The following is a 19,399-nucleotide window of genomic DNA, read 5'->3' as shown; positions in this document are numbered from 1 at the left end:
AAATGATTTTTAAAAATTTGGGAGCCGATGAAAATCGCACTTTGGACGTAGGTAGCAGTGTTGCCAGAAACTGGCAGGTCTTTACAATCTCTTTATGTGTCCCAATTTGCCAAAATTTCCCAAAATAAATAAAAGTGTTGCTTTGCAAATTCCGCAAAAAGTTGAAGCTTTGGTCAAGTTCTGTGTAGTCATTTTCATTCAATAAGAATTCTTTAATTAGTGAAAACGCTTTAGAATTTTTGGCTGAATTGTTGAAATTCAGCAGCTTGTTTTAACTTTACATCTGAGTTTCTTGTTATTTTTAAAACTCCTATGATGAAATCAACATGATTCTTGAAATCTTGCAAATATTTAAACTATCTTTGAGAAATCAATTTAAAAAAAAGTTAGTTTTCCAAATATTGAATTCTGAAAACATGATATTAGAGAAGTGATTCACGATTTTGTCTTACACAATGTAAAGTGATAGTTGCCCAAAATTTAAAAAAAATGTTAAAACTTTGGTGCGCCGTGACATTTTTGGAAATGTCAAAGGGCGCCGCGATAGCAAAAAGTTTGGGAACCTCTGGCCTAAGTTAAAATTCACGAATAAAAAAAAATTAGAGGCGAGGACAAACTCTGGACGACATTCAGGCTGACAATATGATCATCAGAAATATTTCATTCTTTTAATTGGTTTAATTATCACTTAATGATTAGCTGACGTTAAAATTACGAATATTTTTGACAGAGATTTTTCCATCTTTAATTCATAGGCTGTTTTTCATATACATAACTCGAATTCAGGAAACAGTTGCATCATTCCTTTTTCAGCCAAACGGCGTACGGCCATGCTCCTTCGGCCAATGGGCGTTCAGCTAAACGGCATTCGACCAAATGGCATTCGGCCAAATGGCCCTGAACCAAATTAAAAATTTATTCCTTTGCATTTCTGCCGGATTTTTTTTTTGAGAAAATGTTCTAGAAATGCCTTAAGAAGGTTCTTTGGTTACTGGTACTTATGGTTACTGGTACAGTGATTCTATCAAGAAATTTAAATTTTTGTAGGATATTTGGCCCCTTATTAAGCATGTGGCTCCCATTTTCATCCTACAAAAAATAAAGGATTGAAGCGCTGTTTGTTTTGTTTCTTGTTTTTGTATTTTTTGTTAGAAGTGAGCACCCATGAAAACAAAAAGAACGGAATCAATCGGTGCCGTAATCGCTTGTTTTCGAATAGGATGAATATGGGAGCGTGAGATTACTGATGGCACACATACCCTATTTCAATACTTTTAAAAAATGTTTTTTTTTTCAAAACTTTTTTCTCAACATTATCTTATAAATTGCTTCAGGTTTTTTTACCTTTTTAATTTTTATTTTTGTGAATTTTAACTTATGCTAATTCTACACTTTCGTCTGCATTTTCGACCGTTAACCTGTTCAATAATTTTACAAGAAATTATTCCAAGGATTCTCTAGAAGTTTTTAAAATAAACTTCATGAAATCCTACAGGGAACATCAGAAATTATTCAACGATTCCTCCAGAATTTCCCTCAGAAAAAGTTCCTTGGTATTACTTCCAGCATTTCTCCAGATTGTTTTATGATTTTTTATCTACGAATCACTGCAAAAGTATTTCAAGCACTTCTTTCAAGTATTCGCCCGTGAATTTCTACAGGAAAGTACGTATGGAGTTGCTTCAAAAAGTTTTGTTTAGGAACCCCTCGTGCCATGTCAATCAAATTTAAAAAGGTATGAGAAAAATTACCAAGATGCAATATTTCAAACTCGCTCTTATTTTGAATCTATAGGTCTAAAAATACGGTTCTCGTAATTGAAACATGAGGAACATTCACTTTTCATAACAATTTCCTTTGGGAATGACTTGTCCCTTCCGAAAATGTCTTCAAAGAATCTCTGGAGGCATTTCCAGGAGTTCTTCTAGAAATTCTTTCAGAAAACCTTCTAGGGATTTCTATAGAAATTCTCTCAGAGATTTTTTTAGTATTTCCTTAAGTAATTTTTGAGTGTTTCCTGGAAGATTTTTTGAAAAAAAAAATCTTGTAGGAAGCTTTGCAGGAATCCTAGGAGACATATCTGATGGAATCTCAGAAGCAATTTAAAAGGTATCCTTCTAGAATTTTTTTCACGAACCCCTGAAGGAATTTCTAAAAAAAATCTTGTAGAAACAGTTGGAAAAATTTGACGGAATTATTGGAGGAATTTCAGAAAAAAAAAAACAAAATTCATGAAAGAAGTTTAAAGAAACCCCTTGAGTGTGTTGAAGATTGACATCTAAGCCGAAAGAGAGATGGATTTGCGAAAATGGGAATGTTCATGGTGTGGGCTCGGAGTCAGTTAGGCTTTCTATTCTGCAGAATCATTACCTGTTCTGTGGCTTAGTTGGTTTAAGCGCTGGTCTAGCGAAAAAGGAGTCGTGGGTTCGAATCCCACCAGAACGCGATTTGGTTTTACAAATTCATCTATTAATTTTTCAATTGGAAACATTTTTTTCCTCCTTGTGCATAGAGTACTTTTGGCAACATTCTATGCCTTCTAATTAATTACAAATTTTCCAGTATGTTTTAGACATACCAGCAAATCTGGTAAATGCTAGTAAAGGGCAACATTGTAACATTGTACTGAAAATGTCTCTGTTATTATTGTTGTTGTCTCTGGAGATATTTCTACAGGAATCTCTGCAGAAACAGCAGTAGAAACTTTTGTATCATGAAAGGAAGCATCCATCAATGACAAAGCATTTTTGGCACCCCTTTACTATCGTAGCATATTTCCCCATACCCATACATGACTGGTCACACTTTCAGAGAACCAACCCCATTTCACAGGATTTACTGAAAAACCCTCCAGTCCAATGTATGTAAATGTCTCTGCCGATATTCATGGAAGCGTCCCTGTAGGAATACCTGGTGAAGAACTTAAATAAAGTTCCATTAAAGAATCCACGGAGAAATTTATGAATACCTGGAAGATTTTCTAAAGGTATCTCGAGCAGTATTTATAAAGTAACTCCTGGCGGAATTTCAGAGATAATCCACAAAAAACTTCCTGAAGGAATTCTTAGAGAAATATTTGAATTCATTCCTATGAGAATATCTGAAGGATCTGTTTAGAGTATACCAGAAAAAAGAGAAAGATAGTATTGAAGTAAATTCTGAGAAGATTCTTGAATAGATCAATGAAAAAATCCATGCGTAATTTCTGGAGCAATCTCTAGAGGAATTTCTAAAAAATCTCCGTAGAAATTACTAGAACAATCTCTATAATTTTTCTTTAAGTAACTTCAGATAAACACTGGCTGATGCGGCTTATATAAACGACCCGGCCAGGAGCACATAACAAGATCATAACAAAATTGTGATAACTGTTGTTAGAAATAACAATAGTCGATATAATTGTCATAAGGATTTTTCCATGTGAATATCCAAAACAAAATTATTTTAACATTTGTTATAATTATAACAAAACTTATTTCATTTATTCTAACAGATGCATAACATCATTCGTTATATTATGCATTATAATATAATTGCCTCTAACATAATTTCGTAACACGTTTATTGCAATCTTTGTTTTTTTTAAACTTGTAACAAATTTGTTCTGAAATATGTAACAGAACTTGTTATAATTTTGCTATGATTTCGCAAGTTTAGTCTAACAAAATTTGATATAACCTTGTTATGATTACATCTCAACTTGTTATATTTTTGTTTTATTTGGAACGAGTTTTGTAAGAATTTTTGTTTTATTACAAACCATTGTTACAAAAATCATTGTAACAAAATAACACAATCTGTAATAATTTTGTTTTTCCCATCTAGTAGGGGATGCAGTAAGAGTACGGGTATTAAGCTTATAACCATGCTAAACGGGTTACGAGTTCGATTTCTGGTCGATCATAATGGGAATTTCCTGCACTTTCTTGGGCATAGAGTAGAGTCCGTGCTTGCCACCACTGGATGTAAGCATGTAAAATGGTCATTGGCGGGGGAAGCTCTCAGTTATTAACTGTGGAAGCGCACATAGAACACTATGCTGAGGACTGAAGAGCAAGGTTTGTCACAGTTGAGAAGTTACGCCAAGATGAAGAAGTCTTAGCCATTTTTTTTTTCAAATTTATTAATTCCAATCCTTGTTGCAATCTCGTTAACCTGTCGAGTTTTTTCTTTGAAAACAATCCGAGTAGAAAAAAATTAAGTAATCAGATATTCCCCTTCCTTAACAAAAAATATACTTTGAAGTTCCATAGTACAGATTAGTGGAGTAGAGTGGATTTTTTTCTGGATACATAGAGTTCCAAGTTTCCTAAAAAATCAAACTGCTTTCAACACTCTTATTGAACTTGATTGGAACTTCGTAAGCCTCTTCAGCAGCTTGAAAGTGGCTAAGATGTTCCTTTCTCACTTGATCGAAACTTCTATCAAGTTTTATCAAGTTATTATGAAGTCATTTTGTAGTTCCTCAAGTTTTTAGTTGATTTTAAATGCATATGACTCCCGGTTTTTACCGTGACAGTAACCAAAGTAATCCCAAAAAATGATTGGACCTCATTAGAGCTTTTGGCGTACCTGTGGAAGTATTAAATCTTGGTGTCCGGCCATTTGGCCGAATTATGATCAAAAGAATTCGAAGAAGTTTTTGTCATTCTGGCTACTAATATGATCATCAGAAATATTTCTTTCTTATCGCTATTCTTTCAAGTTGTGACATTCAGGGATTAATTGGCATTGAAATTGCCAATATTTTGCCAAAGATTTTTCCTTCTTTGAATCATTGCCTGTTCTTTCAAGTTATACTGATGCGGGGAATAGTGACATGGTCACTTAAGTTCATCATTAATTTTTCGGCCAGACAGCATTCGGCCAAATGGCGTTCGGCCAAATGACCTGGAACCTTCAATCTTCAACAGTCGATTTTATCCAACCAAAATAGAAAACTTTAATCAAGTTCCTAGGAAAATACATTGAATTGAGTCGTGTGGCTCATCCAACAAGTGTTTCTTGTTGAAATGTGGGACCATCGCGACTCCCATCCCGACACAACCCGTGCGTCGTCACCTCGGACGCCATATGTATATTGACGACGACGGCACGCCAGTTGTTTACTGGTAAACCGATGTGGTTCATACGAAAAAAAAGTAGCTATAATTCCACCAGCAACTACAAACACCCAACCCAATCCAAATGCGGCCATATTTGTGGCCTCAACTGGTGTTTTCCTCCACCGCCTCTACCCCGACCGGTGATAGAACCGGTGCGGTGTGTTGTAGGGACCGGTGTGTATAAGCAGGGGACCGGATGGGCAGAAGAATTGTTGTGGTAATATTCGCGGTGGTGTTGGCGACGACAAAACGGTCGGTCGTCGGTGGTGTTGCGGCGCGGTGGTCGGCCGTCGCGACCGGCTAAATGAGGTGGCCCAGTTATAATACCGATGGCGATGGATGTGACGTGGTGCTTGCTAGATGGGTGCTGCTAGCTAGGTTTGCTACACTACCGAACAGGAAAAAAGTCATTGACATTTTGATGAGCTGTGCTGTAAGGAGAGTTTTTAGGGAAGCGATGATGGTGGGGGTTTGAGGGAAGTCCGATTTTTTTCCTATGATAGTATCGGGCTGTACGTAGGTGAATTCAAATGATGGTATGCAAAATCAGAACTCTTGCAGAATTTCTACAGAGGAAATAATACTCAATGGGTTCAGGGGAACAGGCCATAAAACGTCCCGTCCCAGCTAATATGTTCAAAATTCTCAAATTATGCGTAGTTTATGTATGTGTAAACCGTTGAAGATATGTACTTTATAACTTTGATTAAAAAACACCAACTTTTGGCCCGGATTCAACCGAAACATCTTAACCAAATAATCAATTCAATTAGCACTAGAAAGTATTTGGATGCTGAAAAATTGTAAGTTGCACTACGCCCGCTGGAGTACTTTGATTGGGCTTGTAATAAAGTACCTAGCGCCTCCATCAAACCATTAGATAGCAGCAACAGAAGGAGAAGGAGACGCTTGGTAGTTTATAGGTCGATGCGTAATCTTTTGGGATTTAATACGCATCAAACCTTCATAGATAATCATTCCAAATGTGGTTACTCGTCGTTTTCCTGGCTTCTGGTAGAATTTTAATAATGTTTTGAATGTTTTTTTTATGGTAAACCGATCATTCCTGTTGGTGGGTAGACTTTTGCCAGTTTTCTATCCCTTGTGACTGTGGTGTCGCTAAAAGTAATCGAAGACGCGACTGATCGAGGGTTAATATCAGTCTTCAAGGATCATCATTGCGAAGGCGAGTTTTTGAAAAGCATGCGTTGAAAAACTCCTTGTAGCTCGATGGATTTGAACATTTGCATTTTATTGCTCCCATGCTCACTTGATTGCAAATAGTGCATCATTGATCTGAATCATTTCACCCAATAGCCAAAAGCGGGAAGTTTGGGTATTACGTGTTGTGTCTGATTGTTCAAAAGCAAACTGTTTTGCAAATGTAGTAATTTCAAAACCACCATAATGAATTATGAAAACAGTGTGTGCTTCAGACGACATTTTTGACGACGGCGGTGGTCAAGAAACCTTTTCAGTCATGAATAAAACTAACCATTCTTTGTGAACTGGCCAGGTTCCAGCTAAAATGCACGTACATTTTTTAACAAAAAATTGTTAAGATTTTGGAGTAAAAATTCTGTTCATTTGGGGATTACTTTAAATACTCAACATAAAACGTCAAACAGTCGCTTGATGCGAAGGGGGATAGTAAAAAAATTGGTCCATCGTTTTTTTCTGGATTTCTAGACCCCCTCCCCATCTGATTTCAAATTGTAATGCACTTGCTGTCACACTTATCTGGAACCTGCCTCACCATAATCCAACGTATTTGCGAATGTTCCCTAGTAATAGTTCAAAAACTCATAAACTTATGAAGGAGTAATATACTGCCTATGATCGCATATCAGTCTCATATTTGCTGGATTTCCTATTCATAGAGGACAGTTATACGATCATAGGCAGTATAGTGCATTCAGGCTGATAAAATTGATGTATTTATTTATATATTCAGCATGATTCAGATGCTACGCCTAAGACAACTTTTGTTTTCTCCATGGTGTCTACCGGAAAATCATTATAACTTCTTGTTGAGTTAGGTGAAAGTGACCTGGTATAGATACACGCATTCTGCATCGATCTATTACACAACAATGTGAATCCGCGTCAATCCTGAAGAAGATATATAAAAATTTACAATATTTCAGGAGAATTTTAAAAATTAACCGTACACCCACCTGACATCCAATGACGATGAAAACTCAACAATAACACATCACACTGCTTGGAAAACCAAGCTGGTTGCTAGGTTGCTAGGTCAACAATGCAAGATTGCCTAGCGGAAAGAGTTGATAATTGATTTAGATCAATGATGCAGTATTTTCATCGAAATGGTAGGAGCGAGTCATAGCCTTGTTGGTTTGAAAAACAAGGAGCGTGCATTCTCCCGCTCCTTGTTTTATGAATCAAAGCAATGCAATGCTAAGGAACTTTTGAAGACTGGTTAATATATGTATGATATAACCTATCCAACCTAGAGTGTAGCAATCCAGAAATGATTCGTGAAAATCGTACCCCTAGTCGCAATACACCTTCCATAACGATGTTAAAGAGTTTGCATATCACCTTCATTTTTTCAGCAACATTCGAATTCCATTTCACAAGTTGATTTTATTTTATTCGATTAGATTTCGCGACTAGACATTTTCTCGGAATTGAATATTATACCAGCGAAAGCCAATCGAACTTCCAGCGTACATACACCTCCGCACCACCATAAATAAGCAAGTTCATATTGGATCGTATTTTTTTTTCGCTACGTATTTGCTACTTTGATGGATTACTTTCGCCAGCTCGTGCAATACATATAATAATACCCACACATATGCACTGCGCACGCAACGCGCATAGAGGGAATTTTAAGCTCCGCTGCCATTCATCCATCAACCATCGACGACGTACCTCGGTACCTACCTAGCGACAAGTGGATGTGTATAGGAACTAGATGCACCATCGCCACCGACGTCGTCGTCATCATCATCCCAAACCATCACTCAAGTGCCTAGTACAGTTGGAATACCTATGACACGGTGCCATCCACTTTATGCCCAATGCAATGTATCAAATATCTTTCAACTAATAAAGTTGGTTTTTGTATGCTTCAACTAATCACAAAAAATAGCTCAATTTGATGTAAGACCACTGAGAAATTGCGATAGTCGTAAAATAGGTGGTATCATTTAATAGTAATTCTGACTGTACTTCTCAGACGATATTGCGGTGAGATATGGCTCAGTAATTCAAAAACAACACCGTACTGTGTGACTGTTTTAGGCCAAAAATTGGAAAAATGAGCATCTTTTATGTAATTTTCACTCGTAAACACTACATCAACTGTTTAGTAGAGGCTGAGGAATCCCTCTACTCTTTGAAGCCGGAGGGGTCATAATATGAATCCAGCGTTGAGACCGAGCATAACCAACGTGGTCCACATCATCGAGGTTGCTGCAACAGAGGCGAAACAATTTGGCTCCAAAAGGTTAAACTCTCGTAATCCCGGACGCAATTTCGGCAGAAACCTCGGGAAGAATTCCTGCAGATTTTCCGAAACTCCCGAAGGAATCTGGAATAAAATTCTTAGAGAAATCGTAGAAAAAATCTTTGGAGGTATCCGCAAGGGGTTCCTGGAGGAATTCCAGAATGAACTCTTGGAGACATCCCGAAAGGATCCCCTCACTGCACTCCTGGAAAAATCCTAGAAAATGCTAAACAAACCTAAGCATAGATCTAAAGCTGCTTCCTGAGGAAGACTAGAGGGAACTCGTTTAGAAATCTTGAAACACATTGCTGGAGGAATCCCAGAAGAAATTCTTGAAGGAATCCCAGAGGGAACTCTTGAAGGAATCCTAAATCAACCCTTGCAGAATAACAGAAGAACTCCGAAAGCAATTCCAGGAAGACTTCCAAGAAGAATATCAGAAGCCACTTCTGGGGAAATTACGGAATAAACTCTTAATGGAATTACGGGATGAATTCCTGTAATAATTTTGGAAGGAATTCCTGGAGGAGTATCTGAACGAATGCCTGATGATTTCCCTGGAAGAACCTGGAAGTCCCAAAGAAACAACGCAACCTTTTTCGAAGACACAGTGTGTGTTTAATTGACAAATTGAGAGATAAATTTGTAAAAAATTACCACTTGTTTTGCTGAGATTCGAACCCACGACTCCGTATCGCTAGTCCGGCGCTTCAACCAACTAAGTCACAGAACAAGTTACGATTCTGTGAAATAGAAAGTCAAACTGGATTCCAAGCACCACCATAACCGGGTCCGTCTTTCAAAACTTTATATCTCCTTCGGCTCTTAGATGTCAATCTCCCGCACTCTCGAAGCCTACGAACAATAAGTGCGTATTGTTGAATCTTACCAGCACAAGTAGGGGGTTTTCACAAATTTGTCTCTCATTTTGTCATTTTAACGTACTTTGCCAAGCAAAAAGTGTTTACGTCTTGGGGACTAACAATCGTGTTATGATTATTTCTCCTAAATATTACCAGAAAATGCTTTTGGAAATCGTCCAGCAACTCCTCCAGAGATTTCACCTCGGATTCCGCTAGGAGTTTTTGCAGAAACGAGCCCAGGAATGGTACTAGATTTAGTTTTTCTTCAAGTCAATAAATTTGTCGCAACTAATTCCATATCCTTAAGCCTATCTTTCTTTGAAATGTATTTCTAAACAAACTTGTAAAAGGTTATGTTTTTCCATGACCATGAGTATTAGATGATTTCATTTATGTTTTCTTATTTTTACTTAAAGTTTTGATTTGAGAGCCCAAAAGCTGTTCAACCGCTTGATCGATCTTAAATCTTTTAGCATGCCTTTAAAATAGCAGTGAAAGCCGTTTTCCATACAAAATGGTCAACTTTGGCATGCTGTAACTTTCTTCTCCTAAGAGGGATTGAACTGAAAATTTGACAGCGAACTACAAATATGGTGAATATTGTTATAGCAAAATCTGAGAATTTTTTAAGCACGTGGAAAAAAGTTAAACACCATGTGAAATTGTTCAAAATAATAGCAGTGTAAATAAATTAAAAGGTAGCTTTACCTTGAAGAAGCAAGAAATATTTTCGCACGCTATTCGAACAGTTTCCGTCTTGATTACAAGTTAATGTTCAAATTTAAAATTTTTAAAATTGTTTGTCAAATTAACAAAATCAGAACAAACACTGCTATTATTTTGATCAATTTCACATAGTGTTTAACTTTTTTCCACGTCCTACGAAAATTCTCAGATTTTGCTTTAACAATATTCACTATATTTGTAGTTCGCTGTCAAATTTTCAGCTCAATCGCTCATAGAAGAACAAAGTTACAGCATGTCAAAGTTGGCCATTTTGTATGGAAAACGGCTCTCACTGCTATTTTTATGAACACAGCTGTATATTATTGTTGTTTTGTTGTGAACAAGCTTTTACTTTTCAAAAAATATTTCAATTTTGCTATATAGGGTATTGTGCCATTTGGGCAAGTGTACCTATTTTGGGCACTTGTCGCTATAACTAAGTCAATTTCAAACCGATTGATTTGAATTTTTGTACAGAGTTAGATACTGCACGTGTCTCCAGTTCCGCACTCTGCGTAGGGTTCGCAGATCGTCCTCCATTTGGTCGACCCACCTAGCTCGCTGCGCTCCACCTCTTCTTGTAGCGGTCGGATGACTCTCGAGAACCATTTTAGTCGGGTTGCTATCCGACATCCTGATGACGTGACCCGCCCACCGTAGCCTCCCGATTTTCGCGGTATGGACGATGGTTGGTTCTCTCAGCAGCTGATGCAGCTCGTGGTTCATTCGCCTTCTCCAAGTCCCGTCTTCCATCTGCACTCCGCCGTTCATGGTACGCAACACCTTCCGTTCGAAAACTCCAAGGGTGCGTTGGTCCTCTGCACGTAGGGTCCATGCTTCGTGCCCATACAGGACTGCCGATCTAATCAGCGTTTTGTAGATGGTTAACTTCATGTGACGGCGAACTTTATTCGATCGTAGAGTTCTGCGGAGGACAAAGTAAGCTCGATTTCCTGCCACAACGCGCCTCTGAATTTCGTTGCTTGTGTCGTTATCGGTGGTCACCAGTGAGCCCAAGTACACGAATTCTTCAACCGCCTCGATTTCATCACCGTCAATAGAAATTCGGGGTGGCGGGCGCGGTGATTCTTTCCTGGAGCCCTTTGCCATCATATACTTTGTTTTTGACACATCAATGGCTAATCCGATTCGTCTGGCTTCACTCTTTAGTCGGATGTACGTTTCCGCCATCGTCTCAAATTTACGAGCAATAATGTCAATATCATCAGCGAAACCAAGCAGCTGAACGGACTTCGTGAAAATCGTATCCCCGCTTTCCTAATTACACCCTCAAAAGCAATGTTAAACAGCAAGCACGAAAGACCATCACCTTGCCGTAACCCTCTGCGAGATTCGAAGGGACTCGAGAGTGTCCCTGATACTCGAACTACGCACATCACTCGATCCATCGTCGCCTTGATCAACCGTATCAGTTTATCCGGGAATCCGTATTCGTGCATAATCTGCCATAGCTGTTCTCCATCGATTGTATCATACGCCGATTTGAAATCGATGAACAAGTGATGTGTGGGCACGTTGTATTCGCGGCATTTCTACAACACCTGACGGATGGCGAACATCTGGTCCGTTGTAGCGCGTTCACCCATAAATCCAGCCTGATTTTGCCTAACGAACTCTCTTGCAATCGGTGATAGACGGCGGCATAAAATCTGAGAGAGTATCTTGTAGGCAGAGCTCAATAGTGTGATCGCGCGGTAGTTCCCGCAATCCAACTTGTCGCCCTTTTTGTAGATGGGGCACAGGATACCTTCCATCCATTCCTCCGGTAATACTTCCTCCTCCCAAATCTTGGTAACGACCCAGTGTGGTGCTCTCACCAGTGCTTCTCCACCGTATTTTAGAAGCTCGCTTGGTAGTTGATCTGCTCCAGTGGCTTTGTTGTTTTTCAACCGGCCTCCTCCTCCTCAACCTCCTCCTCAATCTCTTGGAGGTCAGGGGCCGGAAGTCTTTCGTCCTGTGCACATATTCCTAGATCTGTTACCACGCCACCTTCGGTACTTGCAACGTCGCCATTGAGGAGCTCATCGTAATGCTGCCGCCACCTGTCGACCACCTCACGCTCGCTCGTGAGAGTATTCCCGTGATTATCTCGGCACATATCGGCTTGTGGCACAAAGCCTCTGCGCGAGTGGTTCAACTTCTCGTAGAACTTTTGTGTGTCCTTAGCGCGGTACAGCTCTTCCATCGCTTCGCGATCTCGTTCTTCCTGTTGGCGCTTCTTCATCCGGAAGACTGAGTTCTGCCTGTTCCGCACCTATCTGTAACGTGCCTCATTCGCTCTCGTACGGTGTTGCAGTACTCTCGCCCATGCTGCATTTTACTCGGTTCGCCGTCGTACCAGTCGTTTCTGTGATTCGAAGTCGCGAAGCCTAGTGCTGTAGCCGAGGTACTACCTATGGCGGATCGTATGTCCCTCCAGCCATCTTCAAGTGTAGCTGCGCCAAGCTGCTCTTCCGTTGGTAGGGCCACTGCTAGCTGCTGCGCGTAGTCTTGAGCCACTTCTACGATACGCAGCTGCTCGATGTTGAGCCGCGGCGTTCGACTTCGACACGTGATAATAACCGTCGAAAGTTTTGAGCGCATGCATACAGCTACTACCCGAGCAGAAGGGAATACCAACAGCATAATAAAATGTGTTATTTTGACAAAATATCTGAGTAACGCAAAGAGTTATTTTCATGTTATTTATATAACATACCATGTTATAAACTTGTCTGTCATAAGCGGCAAAATAACAAAAATCATAACAAAAAAATGTTCCTGGAAGACCAGTTAAATAACAGGTTTTGTTAGTTTCATAACAACTTCATAACAGTGAATTTATACAATGTTTCAAAAACAAATTATGAAATTGAAAAGTTATTGATAACAATATGGATGCAAAATGAGTTATTATATCAGAATCATATTTAACAAAGATTTTTTTTTATCCTCGCAAGGTGGGTATGTAATCCCTAAGTTTGAGAGGAAAAAGATGAATTTTTGTTGGTTCCATTTTGAAAATAAAAGTGATAAACAGCCATGAATACTTAAGACCATAGCCCACAATAACTCATAAGCTAGTCATTCAAAGAGAATTGCACGCTTTCAATCTTCCTGGCCCAAACGAACTTGAGATAATTTCTAAATTAATTTTGTTTATAAGTTATGGTGGATCATGGTTGTTCACTTTTTTATTTCCAAAATAGAACCAACAGAAATTCCACATTTTTTCCACTAAAATGGATCGAACTAAATATAAATAAAAAAGACTCCAAACATGACTTTTTGTATGGAAATCAGCAAATGTTAACTTTTTCATTTCTTTTGCTGTAAATCTCGCATGGTGTAGTTGTGATTGCAAAACTTTATTGTTGTGCTATTGATGATCAAATAATGGTGCACTCTCCATAATACAATAATAACAGAGCTTGTTCTACAACAAAACATCTTATTAAAATGATATTTAAAGAAAATATAGCAATTGTAGGATCATAACAAAATCAGAATCCCAACAAAACTTATGATGGGAAAGTTATGCCTCAATAAGTTAATAATAACAAACCAAGATATAAAAACAGGTTTGGTGATTCAGTTGTTATTATTTTGATATTCTCCTCTGCTCGGGTAAGATGTGATCCGAATCTATATTCGCACTGCGGTATGTGCGGACATTAGTTATATCCGAGAAGAATTTACCGTCGGTTGGAACGCGATCGATTTGGTTTTCTGTTTGATGGTAGGGTGATCTCCAGCTGGCTTTGTGGATATCTTTGCGGGGGAAAAAGGTGCCTTGGACTACCATACCACGGGAGGCTGCAAAGTTTACGCATCGCTGGCCATTATCATTCGATACGGCGTGCAGGCTGTTTCGCCCTATAACCGGTCTCTACATTTCCTCCCTTCCTACCTGCGCGTTCATGTCGCCGGCAACGATTTTCACGTCACGCGACGAGCAACCATCGTATGTTTGTTCTAACTGCGCGTGAAACACTTCTTTCTTGTCATCGGGTCTCCCTTCATGTGGGCAGTGGACGTTGATGATGCTGTAGTTGAAGAAACGGTCCTTGACTCTTAACATGCACATCCTTGCGTTGATCGGCTGCCACCCGATCACACGTTGTCGCATCTTGCCCAACACTATACAGGGTGTTCAATAAGTTCGGATACACCATATAACTTTAATTAATTTCATATCTGTAATTCAGATTTTCAAAGTAAATGTATTTATTGAAAGGTCATATAACGCTGATCAAATATAGCATATGGTTTTGAATAGTTTTTTTTTCTACTTTTTTTTATAAGCCTTAGATGTATCTAAAGTTTGTTAGCTCCGGCACGCTGGAATAATTTTCGATAAGTTGCTCAAGTTACAGAAGTCTAAAACGTAGACTTTTGAGTTTACATCTCACTATACTATATTAAAATAACTAAATTAATAGGCAAAACCTTTACACTGCTATTTCAGTGATGATATGGTGATAAATTTGCAAGTTTAGTCAAAATGTGCTTAAATCTATGAAAAAGGCATAAAAACATTATATAAAGCCAATTTTGGTTCAAATTTGCCACAATAGGGATATAATCAAGTTTTGGAAAAGATAACTATGGATTAAACTGCGATATAACGCAGCCTTGCTTTTTGACAAAACAAAAATCATTAAACCAGGTACAGCGGCAATTTTAGCAATTTTAAAGATCAAAATAAAATGAGTCCGTATTTCACCCAATCTGAATCTTATAGATTATTTCGTATGGCCATAGTTGCTACCACTAATGCTGAGGATAGCAACCTAATTTGATTCAACTTAACACCATTACTCAATAAAAGCTAGACGAAATACCAATGACAGACGTGCGTGCCGGCCAAAAGGAACTTGAGACACATTTGCAATTATTACGAAAGGATAAAGGACAGTTTATTTCAAAACATATACTGTATTTGATCAGTATTATGTGAGCTTTCAATTAATACATTCACTTTGCAAAACTGAATTACAGATGGGAAATAAATTCAATTTTACTGTGTATCCGAACTTATTGAACACCGTGTAAATCCTGTTCCCAGTTCATTGATGGTACCACAGCTTTGGTAGAAGGTAGCCGCTCGATGCCCGCTTTTCCACACTTTCTGTCCAGTTTAACAAAGTTCCTGCAACGCCACGATGTCGAAGTTGCAGGGATGTAGTTCGTCGTAGATTATCCTGTCACATCCTGCGAAACCTAGTGACTTGCAATTCCATGTTCCAAGTTTCCAATCGTAGTTCATTTTTCGTCGTGTGGGTCTTTGCCGATTGTATCGAGTCGTATTTTCTCCTAAGTTATTCGCAATGGGGATTTTTACGGGTGGCTTATTGGGCCCACGCCAACACTCCTGTATCGCCGGAAGGCCATCGTTCCAGTTCTGTTTAACGTCCCAACCAACACTGGGACGACCACGCTGATGGGGCTACCACCTTGGATCTAGCTGGACGTGGTGCAGCGTTTCTTACTCAGCCGCTGGATGCCAGAACAGACGCTGTTTGAGCCGCACCTCCTTGGTGAACAGACGCTCGGGTCGTACCTCCTCAATATAGCTGAAGTCAGAAGGACAACAGTGCCCAGGCTGCACTACCAGCTAAGCACACAACTCTTAGCCGGCGGTCTTTGTCATTGCTTGACCCGTGGAAGCATGAGGTAGGAACTTGTGAGGACAAGAGCTATGTTGGACGCTCTCCTTATCGACTCACCGTTTTGCATAATAATCAAATATTCTCAGCATTTGAACAAAAAAAAATACAAAATGAAAATGGGAATTACATAAGCTATATTCTGTGAAATTTTCAAGATGTGGTTTTTCTCCGTTCCTGAGTTCTTGAGTTGATTTTTTAAAGTATGAAGTGTCTGTGGAAAATGTTTGTTTTGCACTGAAGTTTTCCGGAAAATTTGGCGACCCTGATTTTTTTTAATTATTTATGATTATATATGAACCCTACCTATGAAAAAAAAAATCATTGAATTCTGAGAACCTTCGTACCAATTTGTAATCGCAAAATGTGACTTGGACTCACAGAGGAACCATTATGCGCTATTTAGATACTTGGGTCGACAACTCGAAGGGTTTGGTACCGCAAATAAAATATCCCCAAAAGGAGTTCAAAGTTTCCACCAGGTACCACCTATCACCGAGTCGTGTGATGTTACTAGGCGACCCCTCCCAACAGGAGGGGACAAAGATACCACAGCAGCGCAGCAGTGACGATGCACTTCCACCAGCGAGCGGAAATATTGCTGACGCTCGCTGCCATGGTAGCCATCAGCGAACTCTGATGGATTTGCCTTGCCTAGCCTAGCCTAGATAGACCTAGATGGATGGATGTGGATCCGGATCGGTCGGATTGGATGCAATATAGATTGTAAATAAATATACACATCGCTCCAAGGTGCAATGCATCCCATCAAGTGCATCTAACGGCGACAGTGCTGTGGTGGGGTTCGCATTACCCGACTGAGAGGGGAAACCAATTTCTACTTGCTTGAACTTAACATTCCTATTGAGTAACAACACATAAATCTTTTTATGTATTTTAGCCACAATGTTGACATTTTTATTGTGTTTTAATGGTTACTAGCCGAATAAGATATTTGATTCCAAAGTTTTGAAAATTCTGGTACGTCCTCCCAATCGGGCATGTGGCCGGATCGGTATGTGTCGTAATTGAACAGTACAAAATGGCGAATCGGTCGGTCTCTTTGCTGTTGTTGCTTCGGTGCTAAACTGAGTCTATCTATACAAAATCTAAATGCACAAGACGCTGCTGCGCTGCTGAAGGGTGGTTTGTGTGGGGACGGGCCGCCAGTGACTGCTGCACTTTTGCCTCACTCTCTTTAGTGCTTCTCGCTGTTTGTGCGATGCTGGAAAATTGCATCACAATGGAACACGACGACGAGCTTTTCGACAACAAGTCGAAACTCCCTCACGACGACCTCCTCATGGCAGAAAAGGGTGGTGGTGGCTAGGGGAGGTGAGATACATAGATAGACCTTCAGCGAGTGGCCGTTGATTCGGTGACTTAGGCTTAGAGGTTTAAGCCTACCCCCAATGCAATGGCCTGGTGGTAGAGACGGAGGGGTTGAGATTCATGTATAGAAATTGATTGTTTTGGAAATTTGGGTTGACTTGTGAAAGGGTTTTAATACTAGGTGCTAGCACGAACGCCTTTGACGACACAATTTAGAAGGGCTCTTCAGATTGGCTTCTATTGAAGGTTTGCCTTTTATTGCGAATGGCTTTATGTTGAACGAGATTGCTCCTCTGATGCTGATTTCGCACTTTATTGGACGAGAAATGAATTGATGTTTCAATGTACAACATGATGAATGTATTACGTTATCTTTTTCGTTCGAACATTTTCAGGAATACTTTTAATTTCTTTCTTAAGCAACCCACTAACTCGTTGATCCTGTTTCAATTTCATTCCAGCGCCCAAAAAGCAGCGGCAACGGCCACTGGAAGCACTAGTGCCAGCAGCAATGCAAGCGCCGCAGGCTACAATAGTCCATGGCAATGGACTACTATCACCGCGTCCGGGGAATGACATTATGGGGCTCGTAAAGAGCCCGCTGTTGCTGGATCCCAATCGCAGGCAACTCCTCAGAGTCAACAGCACCACCACCAACAACAACAACATGCCAATAGCAGCAGCAGCAGTAGCAGTAGCACCAATAACATCACTAACCAGCAACAGCATTCGGTGAATCATTCACAGCAGCAGCAACAGCAACTTCAACAGGCACAGTTCCAGCAGGCCTTCGGAACTAGTAGCCTGTCGAACTTGCAGCAGCAGCAACAACAACTTCAACAACAACAACAGCAGCAAAATCAATCATCCATCCATCACCAACAACATCAGCACCTGCAACAACATCACCATCAACAATCGCAGCAACAACAGCAGCAAATGCAGCAAACTCAACAGCAACAGCAGCAACATAATGTTCCTTCCCACCATCACGGCGGCCATCAGCATCTGTCGGCGCAGAACAGCATGATGGCAGCGGCCGCAGCTGCAGCGGCCGGGCAGCGCAATCCGTTCGGGTTCGATTTCAGCCATTTCCAGAACTCGTACTAGGAAGAGAGAAAGGTAATAGAAGTTGATCCGACGGCTATTTACTTAAGGTAACAATCGCACCACCATTTGCCGGGTTTTTGGGGGGTTGAAGAGAAACTGTTGCACACTACTAGGGAGAAGCTGAACAACGGGGTTGTTTATCCGGGCAATTTTTAATTTTCAGAATATATTTATAGGTCAAAACAAATGGTCTCTAATCTGAGATATTAGAAATGAAAAAATGACATCATTTTGACATTACTTGGAGGTAAAATATTCTTTCGCCAAGTAAAATAAAAGCCACGATAGATCCATGAAAAATTACCAAATGATCCACTGATAACTTCTCAATATTCCATAGAAGCATATCAGAAAATCATTAAGCAGTCATTTGGATCAATGAAAAAATGTCAAATGGCGTAAAATTTAGCAATAAAAAATTCCAGAATTTCAACAACTGTGCCTGTGCCATGAAATAGATGAAACGATTCATAGAATTATGAATAACAAAAACTAGGCAACGATCCCTAAAAAAATTGAAAAAGCACCATAAAAAATATGAAAACGATCCATAAAATAAAAAAAAATGATGCATAGAAAATTGGAGAACGATCCATACATTTTTTTAAATGGTCCATAACATTTAGCAAATGATCCGTGAAAATTAGGAAATGATCCAACCTACAGTGTCAATTTTACGAAAAAGCCGTCCATGGTTCATATATTTGTATGGATCATTTCTCTAATTTTATGGATCATTTCCTAAATTTTTTTGGATCGTTCTCCAATTTTCTATGGATCATTTTTTATAGGGTATGGATTGTTTTCGTATTTTCTGTGGATTATTTTCTTTTTTCTTACGTTTCCTATTTTTAATGGATCATTCTATGGATCGCTTTAGCCATTTTATAGCACGGTTAATGACATTTTGGATATTTTATTGCTAAATTTGACGAAAAGCAGGGACTATTCGACATTTTTTTATGGGTCCAAATGACTGCTGTATGGTTTTCTGGTATGCTACTACGGAATATTGAAAAGCTATCAATGGATTACTTGGCAATTGTTTCTGGGTCGTTTGATAAGTATAACGGTGCAAAAATTGGGCAGCCATTATTTGATATATTGATGATGCAA

General features: G+C 39.4%; 1 protein-coding gene across 1 annotated transcript in view; it reads left to right on the top strand.

The window, feature by feature from the left end:
- LOC109408361 (uncharacterized) overlaps positions 1–18,215 on the top strand; it is a 36,712-nt gene extending 18,497 nt beyond the window's left edge. Inside the window, exon 2 of the mRNA XM_029854244.2 lies at positions 17,635–18,215. Within this exon, the coding sequence (XP_029710104.2) occupies positions 17,635–17,749 (115 nt within the window). The 3' untranslated portion in view covers positions 17,750–18,215. The remainder of the gene's footprint in view (positions 1–17,634) is intronic.
- Positions 18,216–19,399: the final 1,184 nt, after the last annotated feature.

Source organism: Aedes albopictus, chromosome 3, assembly GCF_035046485.1.
Source record: "Aedes albopictus strain Foshan chromosome 3, AalbF5, whole genome shotgun sequence".
NCBI lineage: Eukaryota > Metazoa > Arthropoda > Insecta > Diptera > Culicidae > Aedes > Aedes albopictus.
Note: the sequence above shows the minus strand (reverse complement) of the source record. Positions and strands in the feature narration are given on the sequence as shown.